At 41.5% G+C, this 27051-nt stretch overlaps 1 protein-coding gene across 5 annotated transcripts in view; it reads right to left on the bottom strand.

Annotated features, from left to right (window-relative positions):
• cacna2d3a (calcium channel, voltage-dependent, alpha 2/delta subunit 3a) overlaps positions 1-27051 on the bottom strand; it is a 797416-nt gene that overhangs the window by 399900 nt on the left and 370465 nt on the right. For all 5 annotated transcript variants that reach the window (XM_072280402.1, XM_072280404.1, XM_072280403.1 and 2 more), the window contains 3 exons: positions 14520-14580; positions 14284-14434; positions 9159-9233 (listed from right to left, as the gene is read on the bottom strand). In XM_072280402.1, coding sequence (XP_072136503.1) covers positions 9159-9233; positions 14284-14434; positions 14520-14580 — 287 coding nt within the window. The remainder of the gene's footprint in view (positions 1-9158; positions 9234-14283; positions 14435-14519; positions 14581-27051) is intronic.

Below are 27051 nucleotides of genomic sequence, written 5' to 3'. Positions count from 1 at the left end.
CAACACACATAAAATGCTGGAATAACTCAGCAGACCAGGCAGCATCTGTGGAAAAGAGTAAACAGTTGAAAGAGGAGAAGCCAAAGTAATAGGTTGGAGGGAGGAGGAGGAAGAAAAACAAAGGTGGTAGGTGACAGGTGAAACTGGGAGAAGCAGAGGAAGAAGTACAAGGTGGTAGGTGATAGGTGAAACTGGGAGAAAGGGAGGGGGTGAAGTAAAGAGCAGGGAATTTGTTTGGTGACAGAGGTAAGGGGCTAGAGAAGGAGGAATCCTAAAGGACGGGACAGAAGACCATAGAAGAAAGGGAAGGAGGGGGAAGCACCAGAGGGAGGTGACAGGCAGGTAAGGTGGAAGAGACAGGAAAGAGACTCCAGCTTTATAGAAAAGATGTGAGTGATTACCATGATTTCACAAAACAGGCAAAACCATTAACACATTTACTGCAAGGTGTTAATGCTATGAATATTTTCCTGCGTGAAACGGCTTGAAAACATTTCATTGCACTTTGCAACAATCTGAGTCTGTGAAAGGTGTCATATTAAATGGAAATACTTCTGATACAGAGAAAATGAAATTCTAGATATTTAATGGTGATAGTAACACCACTTCTAGACAGCTGTGGACCTTGTTATGCATGGAGATGGATCCTAAATAGATACACTACAATCATCATTTGGCATTTAATATATTCATAAGTGCTTACCATAAAATCTTTCATTGATTGTTCACCTAATTCATGAGGTAATGCAAAACATATAGGACCTTCTATGATCTATCCGAATGAAGGTTTCGCAAAGACTCTCAGACATTTTTACTGTGAAGATCATTCTAATTGGTTGCATCACCTTTGGTATCCGGCAAGGGGTGGGGGAGGCACAGGTTTGAAATAATTTACAGAAGGTTGTAAACTCAGTCAGCTCCATCATGAGCACTAGCCTCCCCAGCACACTGGACATCTTCAAGGAGCGATACCTCAATAAGGCAGCATACATCATTAAGGATCCCCCATCACCCAGAACATGCCCTCTTCTCATTGCTACCATCAGGGAGGAGGTACAGAAACCTGAAGGCACACACACAACAACTCAGGAACAGCTTCTTCCCCTCTGCCATCAGATTTCTGAATGAATGTTGAACCCATGAATATTAACTCACTACTTTATGCATTTCCTATTTAATTTAACTTTTTAATATATACAGTGTACTGTATATTGACATGATTTCATAATATTATACCAGTTGGAAATATGTGGAATGGAATTTTCTCTGCCTCATTGCTGTTTTCATCATAAAGGATAAAATCATTTCTTTATTGGTACATAATGCTACCACGGTGAACTCCATCGAGTTCTCTGAAGAAAAATCTGTGGGAAAGTGGGCGCGCAGCCAGAACTAGCCTTCTTTTCACAGTGATTTGTTTAATGTACAATTACAGGACTGTCCGAGGTCATACGACATATGATAGTTCCTGCAAAATTCAGCAGTAGAGTTAGGCAGATCCAAAAATAATGGGCCATACAATTTGTTCTCACCTCAGGAATAAAATTCTGAGAGTTTTCTGTTATGATCTGTAAATGGTGAACTGTCCCTGCCCTAAAAGCAATTATACAAATACAGTACTTTTTGCTTAAAGAAGAGCTGAATTCGGGAAATCCATAGCCCACATGGCTAACACCACATTCAAAACAATCACACTAATCTGAGCTCTTTCACAGGAAAAGATCTTCAGAAAAAAATACTTCAAGGGATCTTAACACCGAACACGATTTCTCTATCAGATAAGTTTATGATTCAGTGCACTTGATCCACCAGGCACTGTGACACAACAACTGCAAATAAATAAGGAATTCCCACAGATGTCAAGGTCTCTGCATCTCAAATCAACAGTTAATGCAGGTGGGAGAGTCTCTGCAGGCAAGGATAATGTAGCTTCCCCTACTGGTGATGCCCCATGGACAGCTGGAGAGAGAGGGCAGAAGTTGAGGACATGGACAGTGATTGTCAGTGAACCAAAGGCTCCTGAATACCATTACAGTGATCAGATCACCTTGATGGATGAACAGCAATAAAGGATTTGGATGTACGTATTTCTCTGCCTTGCACCTTACTATGGAGAAAATGGCGACGGTGGGTAACACAGTAAAGAATATTGGCATAACTGTAAGAATTGGCATGGGAACTACAATGCAAGAATGATCAGAATAACATGGTCTTGGAGTACTAAAAGTTGAAGATAGGCTTCTTCAATCTTGTATCTGTGCAAAGTTTTGTTCATATGTCATATATTGGGACTCTTTCTAGTGTTAACCCACAAACTGATTCTTCACCTTAATAATAAACCTGCAGTACATAAGCCACTGCACTTCGAAATTAGAAATTAGTTCAGAAAATGCACTGCTGTGCTGTGGATAAGGTGTGACTGCCTGTCTTTGGCTACTGTTCACAGAGCAAAGAAGAACCCATGGCTTGGCCTTGAGTGAGTAGGGGCTGATGTTGAGTGGTCTGAGAGGAATAATGTGGCTACTCAGTGCTGATAAACATGGCTGAGGGCTGCATGTTAATGATTATGCCATGTTAATGGAGTTTTACTGTGGTCCTTTCATTGAAAAACTTTACTCTAAAATCAATTTATATATAGCATTATATAAATGTATCAGCTTATTTGTAAGACAAAAGAGCTACTTAATTAAACACGTTTCTGTTAAGCAAGATAAATATTCCTTCGAACAACACACACGAAATTCTGGGGGAACTCAGCAGGCCAGGCAGCATTTGGGAAAAGAGTACAGTCGACGTTTAGGGCTGAAACCCGGGTCCTGCCTGCTGTTCGGATTTCCGGCATCCGCAGATTTTCTCTTGTTTTAAATATTCCTTCAAACCAGAAGTTACTCAATTCACTTTTCCATAATGAGAGGTGTATAAAACTGTACTCAGAGGGACATGGATTTTTTTTTGGAAGTACAGCAGGGTAACAGGCCCTTCTGGCCTAATGAGCTTGCGCCGCCCAGTTACACCCATGTGACCAATTAACCCGCTAACCTGCATGTCCTTTGAATGTGGGAAGAAACTGGAGCACCCAGGGGAAACCAATGCAGTCACGGGGAGAATGTACAAACTCCTTACAGACAGCAGCAGAATTAAAGCTAGTTTACAGGTGGCGTAGTAGCATTACGCTAACCGTGCTGCCCCACAGTGAATATTTTCCAAGCTCCATACTTGCAGAAAGCTTTTGATGTATTACAGTGTACCCAAAGTAATTAATGTGACAGGCCTTCTTTGCCAAGGCAAAGAAAAGAATTCCAGGTAATTATCACATTTCCACCATTGCTTTAATTACCATTGTTTGTCACTTGGAAGTGAAAAGTCAAAGTCTCTTCCACTGTCCATGAAAACATAATCCATGTTTTCTTTTGTTGCATTCTATAGACTACTGCTTGTTTCCTTGATGTAAAGACTAGCAGGAATTATTCTACTTTCACACCAGAATTACAAATGTGACTTATTTTCTGCTAAGAGAAAAGAATTCATTATATGCAAATGTCAGGTCTATTTGACACAAGAGACTGCCTTATATATTCTTCTACCTTCAAGTAATAAGTGATAGCGATACTTTTGTCTATTTTGAAAGCATGGGGTTTGAAATAGCTTCTGGTTACAGACATATGCCGGTGTTTTAAATATTAATACAAATATGGCTGATGGGAACACAGCAGAAAATAACTCATCACTGCTTAGCTACTTCTGACAATGGAGGAACGGCCAGGTATCCTGGCAAAGGTCAAACATCCTTACAGACATTTTAGTTTATGAAAGAGCTTATCTCAATGAATTCCCTTAGCTCCCATTGGATCTATCATGTCAATTAATGCAGGAGAGCAACAGTAGCACAATTCTCAGGTTACTGGGCCAGCAATCCAGAGGCCTGAACAAAAGATCAAATTCATACCTGATGGGAATTTAAATTCAGTTGATTAATTCAAAAGTTGATACTTGCACTAATGCCCATGGAAGAAAAAAAATTATCATAAAAACACTGAGGTCCTGTCTAGCTACACAACTAGCTAAACTGTTCCAATGCAATAAGAGCACCAGTATCTATCCAAGTATGTGGCAGAATGCCCACCTATCTCCTACTCACAAAAAAAACCCGGACTAATGCGGCCTAGCACTTAATCGTTCTAGTCACATCAGCAAATCCCTGACAGATGCATCAGGCAGCTCTTATTCACCATTTGCATGATCACTGATGCTGAAATTGGGCTTTCCCAGAAGCATGCAAATTCTCTTTCTCATTTCAGCCTCAGTACAAACTTGGACATGACTTGTTCAAACATATATTCCAGATGCATGGTATGGCTGCATTTAACTGAGTTCTGCTTTGGGTAGCCCAAGTAATGTTAACATCAAGGAGATAAATGTTTCATTGATTGGAATCATATCTATCAGAAAGGAACACCTGTTCGGCTCCTGGAGATCAATGCACTCACTTACAGGACAATAGCTACAGGAGCTATCAGGGCTGTGTCCTTACGCCCATGCATCTTAAGATGTTTCCCTGCTTTATCAGGCCTTAAATGAATATTATGCAATGTATGATTCCACTTGCTGTGCCTGTGATTGAGGTAGCCTATGCTTGTATGTATTAAGACATGAACACTGAGGCATGGGCCAAGATGTAGAAATTAACATTCACACATCATGAGTGTTAGACAATAATCATCTTAAAAAAAACAGATTGTCTAACCACCTCCCCCAGTGAGAGAAAAGCATTATGGGTCAAACGGATCATTAAAATGGTTGTAGAAGAGTAGAGTGATTTGGGTTCAGTGACTCAGCTCCTGAATTCCCCAAACCTTCTACCATCGACAGTCAATGGCAGGATTGTGACAGAATAATCTGTACTTGATGCACTATCAATTACTCCAAAAGACTGGAAGTAGAGTAAATACTGAAAGGCTTTTATTAACAGTAAAATGGATCCACGTCCATGCTGAGTATCTGTCCTGGACTGAGGGAGGAGCAGTGGCACAATCGTCTTTATTCAGGGTTCTGTGGGAGGAGCCAAGGAGCAGTCAGCAGAGGGGCGTGTCCAGGCATGTCCAGGCAGGTAACGCAGTTACAACCTATATACATGGTTTACCACAGTACTTGCCTGGGTAAGCATGGTTCCCAAATGTTACTTCAGAAGCTTAATATCAGCCAGGATAAACTTACCCATTTAACCCATAACCAAACTATCCCTCTAAGTATTCAATCCATCCACCACAGTAATAACTGGGCATATTCTGTACCACTACTGACTAGTGATAGAGCTTCTTAACTTGGAGATTTACTGAAGTTACTATACTAGCAAAAGAGAAACCCTAAAGGCATCAGCATTGCAGATCTGTTCAAGCCAACATCTCACCACCAACTTTCAAGAATTTACAATAAATACACTGATATTTGTCAGTGCTTTTCTTGTAGTTAACTGATGTGAGTACTCAGACAAAATAAAAATAGAAATCCCGTAAAATGCATTAAAAAAGGCCCATTACTTTTTCATATCACATGTCAGGGAAGCTATTGCACTGTGTTGAAATGATATATTAATTCTTCAACTCAACATCAAAAGCAAATAAAAATTGAAAGTGCTGTAAATCCTCAGTAGGTCACAGAGTGTCTGTGGAGAGGGATACAGAATTAACATTCTAGACCTACAAACATCAACTTTTTCCCCCCCATAGATGCTGTCAGACTTACTAAGTAACTTGTTTTTATTTCAAATTTCCAGCATCTAGTCTTTTAAATTTTAAAAATCAATATTGTTTGAATATCCACAATATCTACAAGTAAAGCATTGATCAATATCAACATTATTTCAAAATATTTGTTATGTTTGAGCTTTAAAGTGTAAATCTTAGGTATTTAAGAGGCACAGTAAGATGAATCTGAATTGGCAAGTTTAATTCTGCTACATCTGTATTAAATCCCATCAAAGCAAAATGAGTAAAGAAAGATCAAGACTATCATACCACTGTTCATTTTGCATTTTAATTTCGAAATGCGAACTACTCGGGATCAAACTTCACAGCTTAAGCATTGAGCAAATCATTAGTAAAGCTGAATCAGTCATCTTCAAAATCTGGATAATAGTTAGCAATTTTATAAACTGAACTCAGTATACTGTGCAACTACAAGAAATGTTCTCTAAGTTGTCCATAAACATATTCTGAAAAATACGTGGCAAGACTGCCATCTGACAGTCTTATGTATTTAATTCCCGTATACCACACACGAAATATATAAATCTCCTGCAATTAACCACTAATTATCTCTGCAGTTCTGTAATAATTATGTTACCAAATCCTTTAATACCCCTCTCCGAATGTCTGGACGCATACCTTCTTTACCTTTGCCAATTTCCTTATCACAGAACTCCACAAAGGATTAAAACATCTATGAAAATTGCAGTATAATTTCAATTGTATTTATTACATTAGGTATGTGTTTCTGTTTGATCTTGCCAATAAATATGTGCAAGATTGCTTGGTGTCAGAATTTCCTGACCAAAAAGCAAACCAATGATAGTATCAACTTTAACAAAATAAACTAACATTCCAGCAGTTTAATGGATGACTGATCCACGAATTTCTGTAATTTCCATCACCTTCAATGACTTTACAAACAGTAACACTTTTCCCTCTATTCTCCCTTCAGTATTCCTAAAGGACATCTCCCTTCATGAGTTCCTGGTCTTCCCTTCCACCTAAAAGCAATTGTTCCCCTTCTTATGGCACTTTCCCATGGAAGATACAAGATAATGACTTTTTACTTATTCTCTTCTCACCATTGAGGCATTCATAGTCCTTCTAGATGAAATAGTAATTGACGTGCACTTGTTTCAATCTGGTGCACTGTGTCTGGCATATATCATGCCGTCTCCGCAACATGGGAGAAACTATATGTATACTGGATAATTGCTTTGGTCCGTAGGAGCAGCTCAAGGCTTCCTGTTGCCTGTCACTCTAATCCTTCATTCCACTCCCACTTTGACTTCTCTGTCCGTGAGTTTGTCACTGTGCTCGTGAAACCCAATGTAAGCTGGCGCAATAGCATCTCATCTTCCATCTGGGCATGTTGTTGCCTTTCAGGTTCAATACCCAGTACAGAAATTCCAGGTGATTTGCTTTCTCTGCTTGTATCAGAGCCACTCAGTTCTGCTGGTGGTCATCCATTTGTAATATTAACTCAATTTTACTCTCTCCACTAGTATAACTCCAATTTACAGGACATTTACTATCATGGAATATTTCTCAGATTTCACATTCCTGTATTCATTAATTCTCTTACTAACCTTTCAATCAAATAACTTCAACTCCTTATCTCCACAAGCCAGGCCTCCAACTATCTGGAATTGTCCCTGGACCTATCCTTATGCACCCATTATTCCCTTTCCAGCAAATTAAAACTAACTTGTTTTCCTCTCTTCACAGTTCTGACGAAGATTCTTCCACTTGAAATACTAACTCTGATTCTCTTTCCTCAGGTGCCTGCATCTTGACTTGCTGAGCGCTTCCAGCATTTTCACATTTCCAGCATGTGTAGCTTTTCAATATTGAATTATCTCTAGCCTCCCAGACAACCTCAACCCACCGCAATCTGCCTATAGCCAAAACAGGTCAATGGCATACAACATCTCCCTGGCCTTACACCCATCTCAGGAGCATCTGGACCGTTAAAGTCACATAAATTAGACTATTGTTTACTGACTACAGCTCAACTTTCAATGCTATGATTCCAAGGAAACTCATCTCCAGACTACTAGACCTGGGACTCAACATATCTCTTTGCAATGGGCCTCAATCTGTAAGGATAGGCAGCAGAACCTCCACCAGGATTATTCTCAACATTGGTACCCCATGAGGTTGCATCCTCAGCCCTTACTCTACTCCCTGTGCACTCATAACTCTGTGGCTATATGCTGCTCCAACTCTATCCACAGGACTGCAAATAATAGCACCGTTAGTGGGCTGAATCTCAAATAACGCTGAGTCAGAGTACAGGAAGGTGACAGAGAGCTTAGTTTTATGATGTCATGACAACTACCTTTCCTTCAAAGTCAACAAAGCATAAGAGCTGGTCATTGACTTCAGGAAAGGGAAGGGGAGCGGGAGAGGGGAGAGGGGAGAGGGGAGAAGGAGGAGGGGAGGGGAGGTAGAGAGGGAGAGGGGAGGGGAGAGGGGAGGGGAGAGGGGAGAGGGGAGGGGGGGGGAGAGGAGAGAGGGGGGGGAGAGGGGAGAGGGGGGGGAGAGGGGAGAGGGGAGAGGGGGGGGAGAGGGGAGAGGGGAGAGGGGGGGGAGAGGGGAGGGGAGAGGGGAGGGGAGAAAGGAGGGGAGAGGAGGGGAGGGGGAGAGGGGAGGGGAGAGGAGGGGAGGGGGAGAGGGGAGGGGAGGGGGGAGGGGAGGGGAGGGGAGGGGGAGAGGGGAGGGGGAGAGCAGGAGAGGGGAGGGGAGGGGGAGAGGGGAGGGGGAGAGGGGAGGGGGAGAGAAGGGGAGGGGAGGGGAGGGGGAGAGGGAGAGGGGAGGGGAGGGGGAGAGGGGAGGGGGAGAGGGGAGGGGGAGAGGGGAGGGGGAGAGGGGGAGGGGAGGGGAGGGGGAGAGGGGAGGGGGAGAGGGGAGGGGGAGAGGGGAGGGGAGGGGAGAGGGCAGGAGGAGTGGGGAGCGTGGGAAGAGGGTGAGGGGGTGGGGATGGGAAGAAGGGGAGAGGGGAAGGGGGAGGTGAAGGGAGAGGATAAACAAGACCGTTCATTATTGAAGGATGGAGAACCAACACAAGTCAGATGTTATTGGACAGATCACAATAAATCAGAAAAAAGCTTTGTAACCACGTATCCATTTGTAACATTTTATTAAATGTTGCATTAAACTTTACTTCAACAAAGATCATGTTAAATTATGTAGTAAAGAGTGCCACACCATTATTGGTATGCAGTGTACAGTTCTTTATTAATCTCTAAAGTATTCAAACAGATGAACATTGAGTTCATTGTGTTACATTTTCCAACTCATTCGATATTCTCAGTACATTACCATTGTGTGGCCAGCCTTAAAATAACAAATATTTAAATATGAGACATGTTTTATAAAGACTAAAATGAAGCAGACCGATCAACTTACCTCTTTGTTGTTCCTGTCTGCTTGCACTAAAGTGTTATTTAAGCAAGGTTCCACATAATGAAGCTCTTCATTGTACTGAGGAAGAAAATGTAATACAAGATATCTTTCAAAAAAAAATCCCCTGTTCATGACCTTACATGACTAGTGTAACTAATATAGTCTATATAAATAGCTTATAATGAAAATATCAGTGTTTTATAATTACGAATATGTTAAACTATTTTTCATGTTTTACACCAACTTTCACAGCTGTTACAATCTTTGGTCATTTTCATTTGCTCAAATGGAATAGGTTTTTTTAAAATTTATCTTGTTATGACTGAAAAGTGTAGTTACATTGGAATTTAGATAAATATTCTTTGTTCAAAATTTTTCATGTTCAGATATTTTTTTCCTTTCAGTGCCATTTAGATTTTGATTTTGAGAGGCCTGAACTAAATTGAGTCATTAAGTCTTTCCAGGTCTTTTCTGCAAAATTTGCAATTTGCAAAACTTGTTTCTTGTCCTCTGTGTATTGGAAGCACATCTATGTGGAGGCCATTGGATCTGTTCAGTAATATCAAATGGTAGCAGTGCCTACTTTGATTACAGATTTACTAAAGAGTTGTATACAAGAGATCTGTAGTTAGTGCAGCACACTTACACTGACGATCAGAGACTTGCTTATCTTTTGCTGCCATTGCCAATCCATCACCCAATCATTTCTCCGACCCCACTTAACCCTAACGAATTAACCTCTCTAACACACTATAACACACTCTCCAGCTCCAGTTCTATTCTCATTCTCATAACACATTTCCTGCCCCCCATCAACACCTATCTATGACCCATCCCCTTTCAAACACTCCCAGGTGCCACTCAATCAACCCTAAACTACCACCTAAACTTGCAATACGATCAGCAGACTATCAGTCCAATTTCATCCACAGGTAGGCTCTTTATATGTGTGCAAGAACTCTGAACTAGACCTGGCATCTTGACCTACATGCATGAACAAATATTGCTACCAAGAAATCTGTCACGGATCTTCACCTTGTTCATTTTTAAAAGTTTAAGGATTTCCAGGCAAATATTCTGCCACTATTTTATAATGATCTTATTACTTCATTTTTTAAACCTCTGCTAATAAGATTAGTAAGTGATAGCCATGCTAGCTTAGCTATTCCGTGGATAATTTTAACACTATCAGATGACTGGATTGTAGCTGCTTCCTGTGCCCATGCTGAGCTTGTCAACTTCATAAACTTTGCTTCCATCTTCCAGCCTGCCCTCAAATTTACCTGGTCCATTTCCACATCTCCCTCCCCTTTCTCTGTCTCTATCTCTGGAGTGAGTTTATCTACCGATATCTTTTACAAACCCACTGATTCTCACAGCTACCTGAACTATACCTCTATCCACCCTGTCACTTTTAAAAAACACCATCCCCTTCTCTCAGTTCCTCCATGTTCTCCTCATCTGCTCTCACAATGAGGTTTTTCATTCTAGAACTAATGAGATGTCCCTCCTTCTTCAAAGAAAGGGGATTTCCTTCCTCCATCATCAATGCTGTCCTCACCCACATCTTTTCCATTTTGCACATGTCTGTTCCTCTTGTCCTCATCTACCATCGTTCTGCATACAGCACACAATTCTCTGTAACTTCTGCCGTCTCCAACTGGATCCCACCTCCAAGCACATCTTTCCCTCCCTCTCACTTTCTGCTTTCTGCAGGGATTGCTTTCTATGTGATTCCCTTGTCCATTCATCCCTCCCCACTAATCTCCCTTCTGATACATATTCTTGCAAGCAGAACAAGTACCACTCCTGCCCCTACACATCCTCCCTCATTACCATTCAGGGCCTCAAATAATCCTTCCAGCTGAGGGGACACTTCACCTGAAAGTCTGTTGGGGTCACCTACTGTACCCAGTGCTTCTGGTGTGGCCTCCCGTATATCAGTGAGACCCGACATAAATTGGGAGACCACTTCAGCAAGCACCTATGCTCTATCCTCCATCCTCCAGAAGAAGCAGGATCTCACAGTGGCCATGCACTTCAATTCTACTTTCCATTTCCATTCCCGTTCTGACATGTCAATCCATGCTCTCCTCTACTGCTGCAATGAAGCCACATTCAGGTTAGAGGAGCAATGTCTTAATTTCCATCTGGGTAGCCTCTAACCTGATGACATGAACATCGATTTCTTGAACTTCTGATAATTGCCCACCCTTTCACCATTCCCATTCCTGTTTCCCTCTCTCACCTTATCTCCTTAACTGCCCATCATCTCCCTCTGGTGCTCCTCCCTCTTCCCTTTCTTTAATGGTCTTCTACCCTGTCCTATCAGATCCCCCTTCTTCAGCTCTGTATCTCTTCCACCTGTCAGTTTCCCCACTCTTTATGTCACCCCTCCCTCTCTCCACCTATCACCTACCACCATGTATTTCTTCCTCCCTCCCCCCGCATTCTTGCTCTAACTTCTCATCTTCTTTTCCAGTCATGATGAAGGGTCTGGGCCTGAAATGTTGTTTGTTTACTCTTTTCCATAGATGCTGCCTGGCTTGCTGAGTTCCTCCAGCACTTTGGATTTCCAGTATCTATAGATTTTCTCAAATTTTAATACTATTATCTATAAAAATGTAAGAAATGTTTTCCAGCCATATGAATGTTTGAAAAATTATTTCTGTAAAAAAATGTCCATCCTTTGATCTCAGGTCTCTGGGTAAGGATTTTAATTTTTTTTACCATTTCACTCTTTCTCACTTTTTCTACTATTTATAATATGGCAAAAGTGTTTGGGACTTTGCTGACTGACCTAATTTGTAACTTTTTTCCTCTTGGTGGACAGTTCCACCAAAGCTTTTAATTCTCAATGAATCTTCCGTATATTCAGTCGGTAAGTGAAAGTTGTAGAAATGACCAGACCAACAATCCCTTCTAAAGGTCATTTACATGGACATGAAGTTTCCCAAAGCCAAAAGTTTCTGAGAGGTTTTTGACACTATCACTCCATTGTTGGAATCCAGTGGCAAAGTGCTGGCTTCTTGCAGTTTCCAGTATGGGTAAAATGGACAAAGCACCTGCATTGAGTTAGTTAGACAATTGTTCAAAGTTCAAAGTTCCAAGTAAAACTTCATTCTCAAAGTACATACAGTATATGTCACCATATACAACCCTGAGATTCATTTTCTTGTGAGAATACTCAATCAGTCAATCTAGAGCATAATAACCATAACAGATTCAGTGAAAGCCACCCCCGCCCCAGCCAGGACATTTAACCAGAGTGCAGAGCCTGATGGTTGAGGGGTAATAACTGTTGCAGAACCTGGTGGTGTGAGTCCTGAGACTCTTAAACCTTCTTCCTGATGACAGCAGTGAGAAGAGAGCATGTTCTGGGTGGTGGAGGTCCCTAATGATGGATACTGCTTTCCTGCAACAGCATTTCATGAAGATGTGCTCAGTGTTTGAGAGGGCTTCACCCGTAATCACTGGGCCATATCCACTACTTTTTGTGGACTTTCCATTCAAGGGCATGGATGGAAACACCGGGCCGTGATACAGGCAGTCACTATACTCTCCACTACGCACCTACAGAAGTTTGTCAAAGTTTTCGATGCCATGCTGAATCTTTGCAATCTCCTACGGAAGTCGGGCACTCCTGTGCTTTCTTCGTAATTGCACTTATGTGCTGGGCCCAGGACAGGTCCTCTGAAATGATAACACCTAGGAATTTAAAGCTGCTGACCCTCTCCACCTCTGATCCTCCAATGAGGACTGGCTCACAGACCTCTGGTTTCCTCTTCCTGAAGTCTACAATCAGCCCCTTGGTCTTGCTGACATGGAGTAAGAGGTTGTTGCTATGACACCACTCAGCCAGATTTTCAATCTCCTTCCTATATGCTGATTCAGCACCACCTTTGATTCGGCCTGCGACAGTGGAGCTATCATCAAACTTGAATATGGCACCTGAGCTGTGCTTAGCCAAACAGAAGTCTAAAGCGAGTAGAGCAGGGGTTTTAGCACACAGCACTGTGGTGCACCTATGATGATGGAGATTATGGAGGAGATGTTGTTGCTAATCCAAACTGAGTGGGGTCTGCAAACAGGAAATCCAGGATCCAATTGCACAAGGATGTATTAAGGCCAAGGTCCTGGAGCTTATTGATTCATTTTGATGGAAGGGTGGCATTGAATGCTGAGCTATAGTCGATAAAGAGCATCCTGATGTATGCATCAGACGTTCCAGGGTTGACTGAAGAACCAAAGAGCCTGTTGCTCTGGTGGGCAAACTGGAGCGGATCTAAATCACTTCTCAGGCAGGAGTTGATATGCTTCATTGCCAACCTTTCAAAGCCCTTTATCACTGTGGATGTAGGTGCTACTGGGCGTTAAGGAACTCGTTAAGGCAGGTCACTGGACTCTTCTTGGACACTGGTATAATTGAAGCCCGCTTGAAGGAGGTGGGTCAATTTTAATGGAGAGGAACAGTTCCAATGGAGAGAATTAAGCATAAGGTACTTTACATTTTCTACATTTACAATTTTAAATGAGTTAAACTAAAAGCTTTTTATTCTTAGCTAAGTTATTAAAGTGTATTTAATTGTTTTAAATGGATTTAAATTGTTTTATTCATTTTGACCTTTTAAATAGTATGATTTATATTTTTTAGTAATTTTTGGATATTCCATAAATGCTTATTAATACCAAAGACATTCCAAATACTCTTGTGGTTTTGACAGAAGGTGAGCCTCAACTCTCTAAATCTCACTCACATCTGGCCCATGGGCTGTGGTTTATGCACAACTGAGGTAGATATTGCAAACAATCTGGGATCAAAATCTCTAGATGATTTCTCCCTCATTAATCAGTCTGTGTTTAAGGTAAACAGACAAACTGCAGCCAAGAGATTGAGTGTTTAAACTACACACATAAAAATTGCTGGTGAACGCAGCAGGCCAAGCAGCATCTATAGGAAGAGGTACAGTCGACGTTTCAGGCTGAGACCCTTTGTCAGGACTAACTGAAAGAAGGTACTATTTAAATTGTTTGGATTTAAATAGTTGAATCTAGAGTCCACCATCACTATTAATTAACTTGATTATCCATCCAATTTGATATATCATGAATAAGGCAAAACACTTACTGCAATAATATTGAAAAAGTCATCATCTCCAAGTGTGTCGAGGATAGAAGATACTGTTTGTTTGGCTATTGTCATGCGAAGCCCTTTCATACTTCCACTGACATCAACCAAAATGATAACATCTTTGGGTGAAGTGGCTGCCTGAATGTACCTGAAGGTAAAGACAGGAAAAGCTACAACATGTGGTCTCCAAAAACATTCTGAAAAATGAGCAATGGCTGTAAACTATTACCTACCATTTGCGGTTTCTGCAGTCAAATGCAATGACTCCATTTTCATCTGGCTCCCATTTTATGCCTATTTCCAAGGAGTCGTTCAGTTCAATGTGAATGAAAAAGAAATGGGAGAAAAAAATTAGTGAACATCTGTCAGACTGTATCGTATAAAATAATAATTATACATTTTCCCATATGTTTTATAATTTCATCTTGCATAAAGACAATGAAGGAATAAGATCATTGCTTTACATTTCTTCTTATAAGTGCTTTCATGCTGTTGGCTGCTTTCCAAGATCAAACTAATTATTTCATTGTGTCTGGTTTAGAATGCACCGTTAACCTGGAGAACTTAAGTATACAGTGAAGGTTAGGAAATATGATAAAGGTTCTTTAAAAGGAGGTGGCCAAGTGAAACATTGAATGCTCTGGTGACTTTAAGGATACAGATTTTGTTCCCAATCCTAGAGTGCTCCAAATGCATAGGAACACAAATAGCTTAAAAAAGAAATAGTGGAGCTTTGTTGCAGTCACCTCAGGAATTTTAGGAAGAGATTCCATAGAAAAGACTTACACAGAAGCCCTGCAGACCACCCACCATCAGGCATGCCCTGCCCCACCTGTTGCTCCCACTCTAGGTTCATAAGCCACTTGGGAATCCACAAAACTGGAATCAAGGCGAGTCATCCTTGACCTCAAGGGACTGTCCAAGAAGAGGAATACTGTTTACTGGGCACACAACCTCATCCCTTCTGTTTCCCAGCCAGGTGGGTAGGGTTGAAAGCAGCCAATGACTATACCAAAAGCAGGTAGATCATCTGTTTTGTCCCTGCTCGAAGCGGGTGATCCATCCTGTGCTCCATAAACTGAGGTAGCTTAGACGCAATCATAAACACAGACAGATACTTATTTTTTTATTGAGATATAGCATGGATTAAGCCTTTTCTGCCCTTTGAGTCACACCGCCCAGCAACCCTACCCTAATCATGGGACAATTTACAACGATCAATCAAACTACCAGCTGGCACGTCTTTGGACTGTTGAAGGAAACCAGAGCGCCTAGGGGAAACCCACTTGGTCACGGGGAGAACGTACAAACTCCTTACAGACAGCAGCGGGAATTGAACCTGGATCACTGGTACCGTAAAGTGTTACGCCAACCACTTCGCTACTGTGTCATAATTATGTACTAGTACCCAAAAGAAGCATTGTAATAACTGTTGGTACTCCTACATCGTAAGGAGAATATAAACTAAGTCCCGTAGATTGTATGACGTTACAATGCTTCCCTTATAATTTCATACAAACTACAGCAGTACAAAATGTTATTCATGCTTTCTACTTGCATTAGTATCTCTGCAATAGATTTATCTTTATTTGATCTACTTTTTATTGATTGGTTTTATTTTGAAATGAAACTTGAATCTTACTTTGACATGAAATGCGATCTACATCTGTGTCGGCCAAAGAGAAATCTGAAAACTTGACTCATAGCAAAAACCAAAATGGGTTCTTCATCGAACCTACCAAAGTGTTCTTCAGAAGTGACCAAACCACAGGGTTCATGCTAAAAGCAGACAAGAAAGCCAAAGCCTGGTGAATGTCAGTTGCGGTACTTGGTTAAGTTACTACCTAAGCCAAGTATTTCAGAAGTCAATGTCATTTCAACTTGTGCAATAGAATTTAATTTCTCCGTGTGTGAGGAATAACCAAAATGAAAAGATGATTGGAACACAATTACATCATGTCAGGACTAGCAGATACAGCAGAAATGAGATGAATAAGCGTGCTGCATGGGGGATAAAGTAGAGATTATTCTCACATCATTCATCCTGACAGGACGATGAAAGAGAAAAGCATGACACAGTGATGGGAAAATTTGATGGGCATTTCACCATCATTAAATTGTCACTGCTCAAAGCAGGTGATCCATCCTGTGCTCCATAAACTGAGACAGCTGCAGATGCAATCATAAACACAGACAGGAATTTATGTAATATTACCTGAAAGAAGCATTGTAATAAATGTTGAGTACTTCAACATAGCAAGGAGAAGACCCAGCTGTACAGGGTAAATGCCACAATCGGGAAAAATGGGTATCATAGATTGAGTCTGAAAGGAAATAACCCTTAAAATTATCGGAACATTCAGCATTCTCTCAACATCCGTCATGAGTGGAATCAAAGGCTGTGAACCAGGTCAGGAAGTACAGAAACTGAGCCTTAGCTGGGTTGCTTCTCATGGGACCTCTGTTTGGAGCAGAAACATTGCCAAACCTGAAGATCACCCACGTCAGAATGGGAGAGGAAAATGTCTGCTGATGCCTGGGTCTTTCTGCCTGCCATCTGCCACCCATGACAGGAGCACCACTGAGGAGGAGACTATAGATGACTTGAAGGATAATCCTTTATATTGAACCTTCTCAATAGGTACAGCAACTATCTGGGCAGAATAGCTGGGAGCCAACAGCAATGACTGGCAACATGAATGAACATAGAACACAGAAATCTACAGCACATTACAGGCCCTTCGACCCGCAATGTTGTGCTGACCATGTAACCTACTCTAGAAACTGCCTAGAATTTCCCTACTGCATACACCTCTATTTTTCTAAGCTCCGTGTATTTATCCAGGAATCTCTTAAAAGATCCTATTGTATCCACCTCTACCACCTTCACTGGCAGTGCATTCCATACACCCACCACTGTGAAAAACTTACTTCTGACATCCCCCTTGTACCTGCTTCCAAGCACCTTAAAACTATGCCCCATCATGTTAGTCATTTCAGTCCTGGGAAAAAGCCTCTGACTATCCACACGACCAATGCCTCTAATCATCTATCAGGTCACCTCTCATCCTCCATCGCTCCAAGGAGCAAAGGCCAAGTTCGCTCAACCTATTCTCATAAGGCACGCTCTCCAATCCAGGCAACATCCTGGCAGTGTTAATTACTGTTATTCAGAGAAAGTGGGTTGTTTTTTCTGGAGCGGCAGAGGCTAAGGAAAAATCTGACAGAGGTTCATAAGATTATGATTAGATAGAGTAGACAGACAGCATCTTTTACACAGAGTTGAAATGTTTAATACCAGAGGACATACATTTAAGGTGAGAGGGGCTAACTTCAAAGGAGCTGTGAGGCGCAGATGTTTTTACACAGAGAACACCCAGGTGCCTGGAATGCGTTGCCAGGGGTGGTAGCAGAGCCAGATACATTTGGGATTCTAAGAGACAATTAGATCGGCACATGAATGTGAGGGAAATGATAGGCTATTGACATTGCGTCAGCATAAGGGATTAGTTTAGTTGGCCATTCGATTACTAATTTAATTGGTGTGGCACAGCATTGTGGGCTGAAGGGCCTGTTCCTGTGTTATACTGTCTCTGTTTCATGTTCTACAGCAAAATGCAAAGTAGATTGGTTATTGAAGTCTATTTACTTTACTATATGCTACCTTGTATAAATCACTTTCTTGCAGGCACTTACCGGGAAAACAGAAATACTATAGAATTTTACATAAAACTGACCAAGACTGACAAACAGTGAATGTGCTTAAGACAACCTGTTCAAATAAAAAATAGTACTGAGAACACGAGTTGTAAAGAGTCCTTGAAAGTGACTCTGTAGGTGAATGGGTTCAGAGTAGTGGTGATTGAAATTATCTATGCTGATTCAGCAATCTGATGGTCGTAGAGTATTAACTCCTCCTGAACCTGGTGGTGTGGGACATTAAGCTCCTGTACCTCCTCCTTGATGGTAGTAGGAAGAAGAGGGCATGGCTTTGATGGTGGTGAACTTTGATTATGGTTGTTGCTTTCTTGTATTCCATGTAAATATATTCAATGATGGGGAGGGCTTTGCCTGTGATGGACTAGGCTGTGTCCACCACTTCCTGTTGCCTTTTCTGTTCCTGGCCATTGGTGTTCCATACCAGGCCATGATGCAACCAATTAACACGTTCTCCTCAGTGCATCTATTGAGGCTTGTCAAAGTTTTTGGTGACATGCCGAATGTATGCAAACTTCAAAGAAAGTTGAGGCTGTCATGCCTTCTTTCTGATGACCCTTATGTGCTGGTCCCAGGACAGATACTCTGATATGTTAATGCAAAGGAATTTAAAGCCATTGATCCTCTAATAAGGACTGTCCTATCTTCCTCCGGTGGTTGACAATCAGCTTTTTGGTTTTGCTGACATTGATTGAGGGGCTGTTATTGTGGTACCACTGAAGCAGATTTTCAATCTCCCTCCTAGGTTTATGCTGCACTCCAAATATCTGGGGTGGTGTGTAAATAATGGTAATCTATTGGAGAAAAGATTGCTATTCTGCCACAGGACCCTGCAAGCCTCTTCATGTATAACTATCCAGGAAAGGAGCAAGTTGACCTTGATGGCAAAACTCTGATCTTGAAATCTTGAGTGGCTTCATGCTTGTGCAGTCATCCTTTCTAACTTACTATCCAAATATTTACTTAGACATAATGAAAATGCAAAAAGTACCACAAAATACATGTTGCAAGTCTACAGCAAAACTACACCACATTGCATACAAAAATGAATTATACCGTAATGCATTCCACTGGTGTCTATCGTCCATGTGCTTTTGCCTATTCAGTGCTCCAAATGAGTTTCTGGTGGCGTCTGTGATCAAGGAGACTGCAGACAACTTGGGATGACAACATAGTCCAGCTCCCAGCCAAGAAGATCTGGCCAAAGATAACACCATCTTTGTGTAGGTGAGAAGTCTGGGCTAGAAGACAACATGAAGGGCATTGTAGGTGTGGTAGGGTGAATACTGTTTTCCTGAGACAGAAAAACATGCTCCATGGAGTCACTCTCCCATGTTGCTTTCTTGGCAAGTTTAAGGTTCTAACAGAGGAGAGTTTGCTGAAATGTAAGAACTTTCTTTGCAGTATTAAGTTCTAGGCCTTTCTTCTGTAGCACCATGTTACAATCAAAGCTGAGACCATAGCCATCAACTCCGTCATGATGGTTGGGTCTAAGACTGTGTTAAAGGAGTGGCCTATCACTTCTAAGTGGCAAAGGATGAGATCGATTATCTTTGAAAAAATCCATGGCAAATTCATGCTCTTTGAAGCTCCAACAGTTATGATAATTTCACTGTGCAAACCCATAAACTTATTTCAAAATCTTCATTTTCACTCTGCAGAAAACCTGCGTGTAGCCATTGCCATTGGCAAATAGACCACAGGTCTCCCTTGCCTCCTGTCCTGTAACACGTCACTTATGCCCCCAGTCTTTCATTACTTTCAGGTCCTACTTTTCTGTTCTGTGAATGATACACATTTGACATTGTAGATCAATTTTTTTCATTGTCCCTGCATTATTTGTGTTTCCCAGCCTGCCAGTCCTGGTTGCATTTGTTGAGTATTTCACCTGAGATTGTTAAATGGGGAGTTGTGGCTTGTGACATGTAGATTAGTCCTAATGATACCATCATCTTCATTTCTTTCAATCGACATTCTAAAGCTCTTTTTGCTGCACCATCTCTACAATGGAGGTTAAGTTGCACAAGGGAATCTTCTGGATAAATCCTTTTGATGCCATTTGACCATAAGACCATTAGACATAGGAGTAGAATTGAGCTATTTAGCCCATCATTTGCTCCCCCATTATATCATGGCTGATTATTTTCCCTCTCAAGCCCATTCGCCTGCCTCCTTCCTGTAACCGTTGATAGAAATTTTTGAAAGATGAGTAGATGGTTGATGGAAGCAGGATGTATTGACTCATTATTTAGAGAATACATTCCTTAACTTTTTGAGGTCACTTATATTCTGTGACACTCAATCCATTTCAATACTGAGTATTCCTTTCTGAGCATGAAGCTGAAAATTCAAAATCATTTTTTCCCTGCAGTCTGGCACCTGTTCACCAAGTTTTCCATTGCCATGCCCTAAATCAGTGCTGACTTTGTGCCATTTTCATTGGTCATGATTCCAATTCACTTCCTGCACAACTGCCAGCATCTGGTCCAACCCTGTCTTGGAAGATATCTCATCTTCAAGCAGTGTAGGCCAACAGTAACTGGCAGTAGCTTCTTACAATAATGGCCCGTACAGATGGTTCGGTTCAGTCACTGGACCCAAATGAAAATGGCCTGCTTTTTGCATACAATCAAACTGGTACAAGCGAATCACTTGTTTGTGGAATATCAAAAGCCAAAACTCCCCCACAACTACCTCTCTTCTTCCTTTCTCCAGTGTTTGAGCTATCACCTAGAGCAGGGGTTCCCTAACTTTTTTATGCCATGGACCCCTACCATTAACTGAGGGGTCCATAAACCCCAGGTTGGGAAACCCTGATCTAGAATATTACAATTATGTACAATGCATAAAGTGAGGACACATGAGCAAAAATGTAAGTGTTACTTGAGTAGAAGAGTTTGTATCAAATTGAAAGTTTTGAATCTTGGAACTGAAATGACTCTTAGCAAAAATATTTCAATAAATCCAGTAATAGAGAAAGAAAAGTAAATCTAATACTGTTAGCAGCGGAACAAGCTTCAAGCAAATTTGCAAGTGCTTTGATCCCAAGGATTTATCAAAATCATCATAAGGGAATATTGTGCTTTGACAAAAACTGAAGATAATGCATGTAAGGTTGCTGATATGCAAGGAGCCCTTGGGACAAAGTAAGGTTGTAGCTAGGCTGCTTCTGATGAGCAAAGCAGGAGGTTAATTACGCTTAATACCCTGTTTGGATGATTGAAACATCTACACGTTTTTAAAAGCCATCAGCACAGTAAATATTCCAAAGTACAGCCCACGGAAAATAGATTAAGTAGGACTAACTGGAGTCAAGCTGCTTATGGATGGTCCTGTACTCCCAATGCAACCTCCTCTGCATTGATGAGACCCAAACTAAACAGCTGGGACCATTTTGTTAAACACCCCTGCTCCATCCACCTAAACCAGAATTTCCCAGTGGCCAATCATTTTATTTCCTATCCCCATTCCCACTCTGACATGTAGGTCCTTGTCCTCCTCTTCTGCAATAATGAGGCCACTCACAGAGTGGAGGAGCAACACCTCGTGTTCCATTTAGGTAGCCTCCAACCTAATGGCACGAACATTGATTTCTCCTTCCAGTAATTTTTTCCTTTTGTTTTTGTTTTCCCCTCCCTCTTCCCTCTTTTTCTATTCCCCACTCTGGCCTCTTACTTTTTCTCCTCACCTGCCTAACACCTCCCCCTGGTGCCACTCCCTCTCTTTCTCCTCCCCCATCAGATGCCTTTATCCCCATCCCTTTACCTTTCCCGCCCACCAGGCTTCATCTATCACCTTCTAGCCAGTTTTTCTTCTCCTCGCCTCTCTTATTATTCTGGCATCTCTCCCCTTCTTTTTCAGCCCTGATGAAGGGTCTCGGCACAAAACATTAACTGTTTCAGAATCTGAATAAGAATCAGTTTATTTGCCAATATGTGAAACATACCAGAATTGATTGTGGCTAGGTGCCAAGCATAAAACACAGGACAATACCAGAACAGACAACACAATAGAAACCAATACTTTACAAGACAATAGTGCAAACAGGCATGAACTATCAACAATTAGCAGAATGGTCACATGCAGAAATGTCAATAATAAAATTTAAATAAACATATGAACAGTTCAAATAATTATCAACAGAACAAAGACAGCAGGAAAGATGTTGTGCAGGGACAGTCAGAATATTACACTTGAATGAGTTTTGTTGAGAAGCTGGATTGCTACAGGAAAGAAGCTTTGGAGATGGTGTGTAGTGCTGATGGTGATGGACTCGTAGCATCTCTCTGATAGCAATTTGGTAAATATGTGACTGCTAGGATGGGTGGAGTCAGCAGTATTTTTTCAGCCCTTTATTTCGCCCTGGCAATGAACGGATCTTTTAATGTCAGTAGCTGACAGCCAGCAATCTTCTCCACTGAGTGGACCACTTGTTGAGTGGACTTAGAGAGAGAGGAGGCAGCAGGGAACCAAACAGTGATAGAGGTGGTCATAACACTCTCAATGATGGCTGAGTAAAAATTCATCAGGATTCACCCAGTTCAGAGGGCAGAGCTTATTTATGATGGGACTAAACAGCAACTCCTTTGCTTGCATCTTCGGAAACATCTCTATTTCTATCTTTGATATCTCTTTTTTCCCTTTCAAGATTCCTTTGAAGACCCTGACCTGGAACGACAATCTGACTCATGTTCTTTGTGGGAATGGAACCCCCTCTCAGGGCCGCCCGACCGGCCGCTTTTCAATCTCTCAAGGATGTGACCTGGAAGGCAGGCACGCCTTCAGGGTTCTGGATTTTCATGGCTCTGGAGACAGGCTGATTCAAGGCTGGTGCCGCCGCCTAATGTGCCGTGGGAGAACATGGAAGATGTTAGCAGTGGACTGGCTGCTGGAACATGGAAGCAGTGGGCTGGCTGCCGGCTATGAGCCCAGGGGCCTGAGTTCCTTGGGTACAGAGCTTGGAAAACGCAACGCAACAGACTTTTAACACCATAAATCAGCGAGTTGTTTTGTTTTGTCTTCCCTCTCGCTGTGAAATGGGGACATCTCTTCTTCCCTTATTAGGGAGAGAGAGAGAGAGAGCCTGTGGTATGTCAAATACCGGGTGATCGAGTAGTCTTTGGAGTACTGCAAGTCTGTGTCTTTATTGATGTTTTGCTGCATGACTGAGTGCTCGGTGGGGATGCCAATGCATTTTTGCAGGTGGGGGAGAGGGGTTTGATGCTTTGCTGCTGCTTACGTGTGGCAGGGGGTTTGTGGTTCCAACATTTAACTGTCAGTCATTCTTTGGGTCACTCCTCTGTTTTCATGGAAGTATGTGAAGAAAAAGAATTTCAGGATGTATATTCTATACATTTCTCTGATATTAAATGGACCTATTGAAGATGTTAAGTTCCTTGTTAGCATAGGAAGAACAACCTTTACTGTGCTTTGCTAATGATAACCATAACGAGCTTATTGTATTGATAATGGTAGTCTCCAGGAATTTGAATGACTCGACATAGCCTGACCATTAATTTCCAAGGGAGTTGTTGACAGAATTCAATCCTCATTTCCACTGCTTTGATTGCATTAAGCTCCAAGTTGTTACGAGCACACCGTGCTACAAGACCATCTACCTCTTCTTGATCGCAGGTTACATCATTATAAGAGATGGGACTGACTACAATCATCCACAAACATTCATTTTCATAGATCCTGCCTGACCAGCTGAATTCCTCCAGAATTAGCGTGTGTTGCTCTGGATTTCCAGCATCTGTAGGATATCTTTGAGTTTATTTTTCTAAGCAGTTTGTCTCCAAGAGTAATCCAAGTGATTGAATATATTCAATTGAATCATAAAGTGGGAGAAAAAGCAATATGTCATGTTGTGGAACTAAAACAAAGTGCTAGAAACATACAGCATTGGGCATTGGGTGGAGGGAATGGGATTTGGTTAACATTCCAATGAAATATAAACCATGAATACAACTTTCACAGATGCTGCCTGTTGTGCATTTCCTGATCAAAATGGAAATGATCACAAATCCATTCCAATTCTGCAAATGATTGCAAAATTTCCAAGTCAACTAATGTGTTTTGTGACATAAGTAACAGAACAGGTCAGTGTACCATAGCAGAGTTCGAGCTGATCCTTCAAGCTGGCTGCTGGCTCATAACTTCAGATACTAGAAGAAAGAAAGATCATCTTTATTTGTCACATGCATGTCGAAACATACAGTGAAATGCATTGTCTCTATCAAACCAAATCAGAGAGGTTTGTGGTAGCAGCCTGCAAACTTTGCCATGCTTCCAGCAGCAACGTAGCAAGCCCATGGCTTACTAACTCTAGCCAACCATCTTTGGAATATGGAAGGAAACTGGAACACCCAGAGGAAACCCATGCCATCACAGGGAAGGAGGACAACCTTCTTATAGGCAGTGATAGTAATTGAACTCAAATCAGTGATTATTGGCACTAACCACGATACTACCATGCTGCCCACTGATAGTACACAATTTAAGTAATTTTCTATAGAGAATATATAAAATTCTACATAACTGTGTCAAATTGCAAGAAGCCACAACCTGAAAGGATAGAAACATTGAGCACGTTGCTGTGGTTCAAAATTTGCAAAGGTAAAATGTGGATTTTGCTTGACTTGTCCATGTGATGTGGACATCACTGGCAAAGTCGCAATATTGTCCACTCCTAATTGTCCCAGAACTGAAGAGGCTGCAAATAATCAAACACAATTGTGCGCCTGGAGTCACATTATGGCCGGGTTAGATAAGGAGAGCAGACTGAAAGGCTTTAGTGAACCAGATGAATCTTTACAGCAATCCAATAGTTCAATGGATATTATAGAGACCAATTTTCCTTTTAATAAATTAATTGAATTAAAATTCCTCAGCTCCATTTCAAGCTGATATCCCTGGATCAATAGTCTGAAACTCTAGCTGCTAGTTCAATAACTTAATGATTACACTAACACACTACTCAGTGACAGCTGTACACATTGCAATGGCAGATTTCTGATGCAATGATTTAGTGAACGGAGATGCTCAAAGAATGGGACTTCTGATCACTGCTCTGAAAATGGGAGAATCCAGGCCCAGTTAAATTGGTCAAGGTTGATCTAGTTTGTAAATGTGATTTTGTCAAGATTCCAGCCAATGAGAGAGACTACCATTAATGAAACACAAAATGGTGCAATAGTACCACAGAAAGGAAGGAAAAGAAGCCCCCACACACTATCAAACAATTAGGGAAACCTGTGGCTATTCACTCCCATTTCTAATGTCTAATGTCAACTTCCACATCACAATAACAGAAAGCTGGTGGTCAATAGGGTACCTACAGAGGAGTGAGTCTTATCCCAATTGCACACAATGGGTGAGAAGCAAAAATGGTTACATCTTAACTGAAGTCTATTTTGACCCAAAGAGACACTTACTTGTTTGACAGTGCTACAAGATTGAGGAAACTCCACCACATATTATGGTGGTGTATACTTTCCTTGTGGTAGTGCCGAACTACTGATCGATCCAGAGTGGGCAGTACTTTCTCTGTCATTATACTTGTGTGTACAGTATCAATAACTAATAATAAATAAGATTCAGCCCCAGCATAAATGGTCTTTTGAACACGTAACGGAATTTAAATATAAGTTCAAGTTGAAGTTTAATTGTCATTCAACTATACGTGGATACCCATGAATACAGCCAGATGAAACAGCATTACTCTGGGGCCACGGTGCAAACCACCTACCAGCAATCACACACAGCAGAAGGAACACAAAGCACATATAAGATAGCAGTAAAATACAGTCACACAAAGAGAATATAGTCCAAGTCCCTGTATTCATGAAAGTTGCCACATTTTGCAGTCGAACACAAAGCATCTTGTCTAAACATAAGACCATAATGAATAAGGTATAGAAGCAGAATTAGGCCATTGAGTATACTGAGTCTGCTCTGCCATTCCATCTTGGCTGATTTATAACTCCTCTCAACTCCATTCTCCTGCCTTCTCCTCATAACTTTCGATGCCCAGACTAATTGAGAACCTATCAACCTCGGCTTTAATTATGCTGAATGACTTGGCCTCCACAGCCATCCGTGGCAGTGAATTCCATGGACTCACTACCCTATAGCTAAAGAAATACTTCCTCATTTCTGTTCTAAAGTAATATCCTATTCTGAGGTTGTGGCCTCTGGTTCTAGACTCACCCACAGCAGGAACCATCCTGTCCACATCCACTCTATCCAGATCTTACAATATTCAATAGGTTTCAATGAGATCTCCCTCATTCTTCTAAACTTCAGTGAGCACAAGGCCAGAGCCATCAAACACTCCTCATTCAAAAACCCTTTCATTCCCTAAATCATTCTTGGAACCTTCACTGAACTCTCTCCGATGCCAACACATCTTTTCTTAGATAAGGGGCCCAAACTGCTCACAATACTCCAAATGTGATCCGACAAATGCCTTATAAAGCCTCAGCATTACCTCCTTGCTCCTATATCCTAGTCTTCTGGAATTGAATGCTTACATTGCATTTGCCAGCTCAATCTGTAAGTTAGCATTCAAGGAATTCTGCACAAGGACTTACAAGTCCCTATGCACCTCTGATTTTTGAATTTTCTCCCCATTTAGAAAATAGCCTATGCCTTTATTCCTTCAACCACAGTACATGACCTTGTACTTTTCTTACACTATATTACATGTGACGCTTCTTTGCACATTCTCCAATCGATCTAAGTCCTTCAGCGGACTCTCTGCTACCTCAACATTTCCTGCCCCTCCACCCATCTTTGTATCATTTGCAAACTTGCGGACGAAGCTATCAATTCCGTTATCCAAATCATTCACGTACTGTATAATCTGAAAAGAAGTGGTCCCAGTACCGACCCCTGCAGAACACCATTAGTCACCAGCAGCAAACCAGAATAAGCCCCATTTACTCCCACTCTTTTCCTCGTTACAGTCTGCCAATCTTCTATCCATGCTAGCATCTGTACTATAATACCATGGGCTCTTATCTTGTAAGGCAGCCTCATGTACAG

Source organism: Mobula birostris, chromosome 16 (genome assembly GCF_030028105.1).
Source record: "Mobula birostris isolate sMobBir1 chromosome 16, sMobBir1.hap1, whole genome shotgun sequence".
NCBI lineage: Eukaryota > Metazoa > Chordata > Chondrichthyes > Myliobatiformes > Myliobatidae > Mobula > Mobula birostris.
Note: the sequence above shows the minus strand (reverse complement) of the source record. Positions and strands in the feature narration are given on the sequence as shown.